This window comes from Anarrhichthys ocellatus, unplaced genomic scaffold (genome assembly GCF_004355925.1).
Source record: "Anarrhichthys ocellatus isolate YVR2014 unplaced genomic scaffold, GSC_Weel_1.0 scaffold62, whole genome shotgun sequence".
Classification (NCBI taxonomy): Eukaryota; Metazoa; Chordata; class Actinopteri; order Perciformes; family Anarhichadidae; genus Anarrhichthys; species Anarrhichthys ocellatus.
This window is the reverse complement of record NW_022280092.1, coordinates 831,241-836,749: the sequence shown is the minus strand read 5'-3', so window position 1 is coordinate 836,749 and position 5,509 is coordinate 831,241. Positions and strand designations below refer to the sequence as shown.

General features: G+C 43.4%; 1 protein-coding gene across 2 annotated transcripts in view; it reads left to right on the top strand.

Annotated features, from left to right (window-relative positions):
• The window catches only part of rai1 (retinoic acid induced 1), a 15,476-nt gene extending 11,260 nt beyond the window's left edge, over nt 1-4,216 (top strand). For both annotated transcript variants that reach the window (XM_031872182.1, XM_031872181.1), the window contains 2 exons: nt 103-152; nt 2,522-4,216. In XM_031872182.1, the coding sequence (XP_031728042.1) occupies nt 103-135 (33 nt within the window). In that variant the 3' untranslated portion in view covers nt 136-152; nt 2,522-4,216. The remainder of the gene's footprint in view (nt 1-102; nt 153-2,521) is intronic.
• Nucleotides 4,217-5,509: the final 1,293 nt, after the last annotated feature.

Sequence of the window (5,509 nt, the reverse complement as noted above, 5' to 3'; positions counted from 1 at the left end):
GGGGTTGTTGTGTGCATTCGCCTCATGCTATTTGTTTCATTCATTGTTATTGTCTAACACTCTAGCTTATTCCTTTTCTTTTCTTTCTCTCTCCCTGCCTAGGCTGCACATTCCACGAGGATGATTTCTCCATAAAATGTCCTAAACATGAGGTAAGAAAATAAAAAACTTTAAACCACTGTATACATTTAGTTTTTAGGGTTTAAAAGCTTTGACGTAATTATTACTGCATCCTGCTTTAACAGTGAGTCATGCATATAATAAAGAATGGAGTGTGGAGAGGATTTAGCACCACCCAGGGTAACAACCTCTCAGACATTAGTGTTTTCACATGTGTCGATGTACGGTTTTAGGTTTGTGTTCCCATTAGAACATTTACAGCCTCTCTCGTCCAAGCTGTGTTTTCAATTTGTTTTCTTTTCCCCCCTCTCGCCAAAAATAAAAATCAAGAATGAGTTCACACATTGCTGTCACAAGCAGCAGCACCATGGCTGGATAGATGATACAGTGCAGAGCAGAAAACACAATTGTCAGCTCTTGTAGAACAGAGTCAGATTCAAATTAAGGAACACGAGGGTTCACGTTGGTGTTCGTACACCTGTATCAAGTACCCTATCCATCCCCATGCCAAGACGGGCAGGATCTCATCTCGGATATTTTGAAACCAAATCAATATGAACCCAATGATCTTGGGCAAGCTTAACCCATCAACCGCCAGTAGCTGTACAAACACTTATGTGCCCTCCGTGTAGTGCTGTCACTCAACGCCCACTGTTATGGCTGCAGACCACTGCAATTGCAATGGGTCACCGTTATTGTGTTAATATGGACAGCCCACTCCACAGTCAACCCTCCTGCAAGACAGACGCCATCTGGTGGTGGCGTGTTTACACTGCAGCACAAAGAGGAAGGTCAAATGCTGAGGGATGGGGGGAGGGAAGTAGAGAGGGAGAGACGCTGACATTCAGCAGGGAGCAGCGGTGCATTGAGGCAGCAGTGGCAGTAGCCTCCCTTCCTCCCTCCCTCCCTCTCTCTGCATCTCTTCTTCCCTCCCTCCCTCCCTCCCTCTTCCTTTCCTGTTCTCTTCTGTGCAGACTGACAGGGATGAAAAGCTGGCTGCTGATCAAAACACCCCACCCAGCATCACTGCCTGCTATCCTCCCCACATGCTCTCTCCACCCTTTCTCTCTCCCTCCTCCTCTTGTTATTTCTCTCTCCCCACCCCCCCCACCCTTATTTTGCTTGTGCGATTCCCTGCTGTTCCAGCTCCCTCACTCTGTTCACCCCTCATCTCCTGCGAGCTCCATTTTTTCCACTCTTTCAGTCATCCTCCCTTCATCCCGCCTCATCCCTTCCTCCATCTTTCTCTCTCATCTCCTCTCCCCGCCTCACCTCAACTCCCACGTCTAAGCGGCAGAAATAGAGTATGTGAAACAGAGAGAAAAAGGAGAGCAAGAGAGAGAGAGAGATTGTTGTTAGCGGGCTGAGGCAGAGCTGTCATCAGCTGAGGGATCTGAAGGTCTGTGTGTGGGTCTGTGCAGCGCCAATTTACGCTGAGCAGCCTAATCAAAGGGAAGAGCAGATACATACGTACATGCACACGCACACACACACACAAACCACCCCCACCCATGGGACCCCCTCTGCCTGTGTTCAGGGCTGGAACACATATATCGATGAAATCACACAAACACACACATACACATACACACACACACACACATGTTGCCTTCAACTGTGGCTTCTCTAGAGCTAAGGGACACACACTGTGTGCGTCCACACAGGTTCATTAACGGGTTACCTGTAAGCTCACACACGACTACACACTACACAGAGAGACAGGGAGGGAGAAGAAAAAACTGTTTTGTGCTGCGGCTGAGTGGGAACAAAAGACGAATGGGGGCAGTTAGATCAGAGAGCGAGAGAATGAAAGAGACAGGGATGGAAAGAAGAAGAGAAAAGAAGGGCAACAAGAGAGACAGGCAGCACTCGGGGATGGAGAAATTGAGAAAAAAACAAAACAAGTGAGATTGAAGGTTTAAAAGAATGAGTTACTCCAGAGAGGTAAACAGAAAGAGGGAGAGATAAAAAGACAGAGAGAGCGAAAGCTGCTGGTTTGAGTTCAGGCCATAAGGATGGGCAACTGGCAGTTCAGAGAGAAGACAGGAAGAGGGAACGAGAGATACTGGGGGGCTGCGGAGGCGGATAGGGGGAAAGAAAGCGCTGCACCACCACCACCACCACACCAGCTCAATTAGTAGGCGTTCCCGCTGTGTCTTTCACAGTGGAGCTGGTTGACTGGCCAGCTGCATCCATCCCCCAGCTCCTGCACACTGCAGCCAGCTCACTTACGTGTCTGCCGACCTGCACAGAGGCCCCAACTACAGTGCATGTATAGCACACACACGTGAGCTCCCACCTGCGGTGTACCTGAATGTACATCTATTAAAGCTTCTATACTATAGACATAACAACAAAAGTGACTTGAATTCATGTCAGTCTCTCTTCCCTTCTTCTACAGGACCTGTAAGATATTCCAGTTCACCATCTCCACCACCAACACCACCTCTCAGACAAGCAAGCATCACCCTCTCCAGCAAGGCAAACAAAGATGCTGTCCTAACAGCCACCTACACCTAGAAGACACGGTGATGTGTGATGACGGACAGGCGCGTCGGCCAGTGGGGCTGGGGGAGGATAAAAGGCTGAGATGAGGAGCTACAAGCCCCGGAGGATGGCTCCGCAAAGAATAGCTGCTCCCTGAACTCGGCCTGGAAGTGTGTTTCCCCGACTGAGCCCCTTACTGGAAGGCAGAAGGCAGCGGCACTGTTTAACAGGAGGATAGACGACGCTTTAGAGACTGTGTGCCTAGAGCCCAGTGCACAGGGGGGCTGTTTGAAATGCAGAGCGAGGAATGTGCGTGTGTTCTGCTTTTGGATGGGTTGCTATCATATTCAGACACCTGGCGGACACTGATTGGACGGGAGCATCCCTCTGGCCACCTTGTCTGTGGGCCAAGAGGTGTGTATGCGCGTGCGTGTATGTGCGATAACCACAATGTCATTCTACAGCCACATCATCAGTGTGTTTGTGCCTCATGTGTCTGTGTGAGTGAAGAAGTTCATCTCTAATTCATGATGTCATTGCATCGAAAAAGCAGCAGCCAACCACTGGATGTACTATCTCAATGTGTGCGTTTGTGTTTAAAACAAGAGACAAAATGAAACAAAAAAAAAGGAAACTGTACATGATGACGTGCTTTACAGGTTCTAAATATTCTGATATTGAAGAGTTAAGAAAAAAAATGGACGCAGTATTTTAATATAACGCTCTTATCTTCGGAGATGTATTTTGATGTGCATTATGACTATACGACATCATTGCGTCACCCTTGGTATATGTCAGGCTTTGTTGTAATTCAGAAATTAAAAATGAAAAAGAAGGAAAAAAAAAAAAAAAAAAAACTGTTTCAGAGTGTTACTCCATTCCAACTGTGTGTGTGCACATTCAATATGTACAGAAGACGCCGACATCATCACCCGACAGGTTGCAGATCAGGGCTCCAAGGGTCCAGCCGGGGGTCAGGTCATCTCACCTCACATCTATGTACAGTTCAGAAGTATTACTGTTAAACATTGCCATGATGCATCATTGTTTCACCTACCACAGCAACACAGAAAGATATACATTCAACACAGATTTCACAACACACCAGTCTGTTTGTGTATCTCAAATGTAGCCTCTTTCGCTCTTCCACGCTATGTAACAATGCCCCGTACAGGGTGTCAGTTTAAGTACTGGTCATATCAAAAAGGAGACATATTTAAGTATTAGAGCATAAAAGAAAGTGCAAAAACGCCACACCAAACGTTCCCTTTTATGAAGCTCGTTATTTAATGGTGTATATAAGTATTTGATGCTGTTTAAATGTAAGATGTGATGTACTAATATAATTGTGTATAGTATTTCCTAGAGATGTTTATTTTCTATAAAATGGAATATGTTATTGCTTATAAAAATGTTATTAAAAGAATCCATTGATGAAAAAAAAATGACCTTTTTTGGGAATGTCACTTGTCATAAGTTGGAGCATGCCGTTTTATTGATTTTCATGTCTATTTGTTTGGAATCGATGACACAGCATCACTTTGTTTGAAATGTTTTTTGTAACGCCAATGTTAAATATACCAGCACCTTTCAATGCTGCTATGACCAACGCCTGCTCTTTTTGTCTTTACTGAACGTGCACCGACATTAACATACACGGAGACACAAGTTGGACCGGACTGTTTGTAAAAAGGGACCACGATTAGTCAAAACAAGTCCAATTTCCATCATCACATCACATCATTATAGTCATATTTCAAAGATTCCAGTCTTTAGAAACATGAAACGCACTGAAGAGGATATCAATTAATTTTGGCCTTTGCTTACAAAAAACACTGTTCCAGATAAATTACAGAATTATCATTAATCATTAATTTATTCTTTTGAAAAAAGAAAAAAAAAAACTTTTCAAAAGTTTAATCCCATTTTCACATGTAACCACATGACCTACTTGCATAAATCTGAGTTTAGTGGAGGGAGACTTGTAATTACTTTTATCATCATCATGAGGTATTAAACCATTTACCATTCAAATGGAAAGCACCACAGGAAACATTACAGTCTTCTTTACAAAATGCTTTAATATTTACATCATAAAAAAGGATGAAACCAAAGAACAAGAGATAAAAATATGCCAGTTTACAGGACACATGAATAACACCTTTAGACATGGTTGCGTCTCATTCATCTCAATCTTTCAGTCTTTCACATTAGTGACACACTATAAAAAAAAATAAAAAAAACATACTGGTTCTGGGACACCAACACATGCCAAAGTTCTTTGTTTTTATTTTACATCTCTAAAATCAATAAACGATGGTTCTCTAGGAGCATGAAACCACAATGACATAAAGAGCAAGTATTGCTCTTTATGTTGGAGCTGCAAAGGAAAACCAGGAGACTCACTACAGGCCCTCTTTGTGGGGAAAAGAAAATTAATTATTTTTGAAATTGTCTGCATCGTGTAACTTGTTGCAAAAGTGCCAAAGGTTAACGTGATAGTTCGAGTTGTCTGCCAAATCATTTCGATATCGTAGTTGCATACGTGTGCAACAGTGCAAAAGGTCAATTGAGTCAGACGACGTGACACACATAACTTGATACCGTTTCCATTCTGACCGTCACAGTACAGTAACCGGATGATTTGGGTCCGTTCAAAAGCTCCCAAAGAAAACAGCTTTTAGGGGAAGAAAAATAAGCATTTATCACTCTGCTTATGCAAAATACTGCTTAATCAAAATATCATACCGATTATAAATACATTTTAAAATATGTACACTGCAAAACAAATAATGACCTCTATGACAATAACTTTATGAAGCCATATTATTACTTGTCTCATTGAAATCAGCCGCGCAGGGCTAGTGCAGATAGAGACACGGAGCTTGTCCAGGGGGGGGGG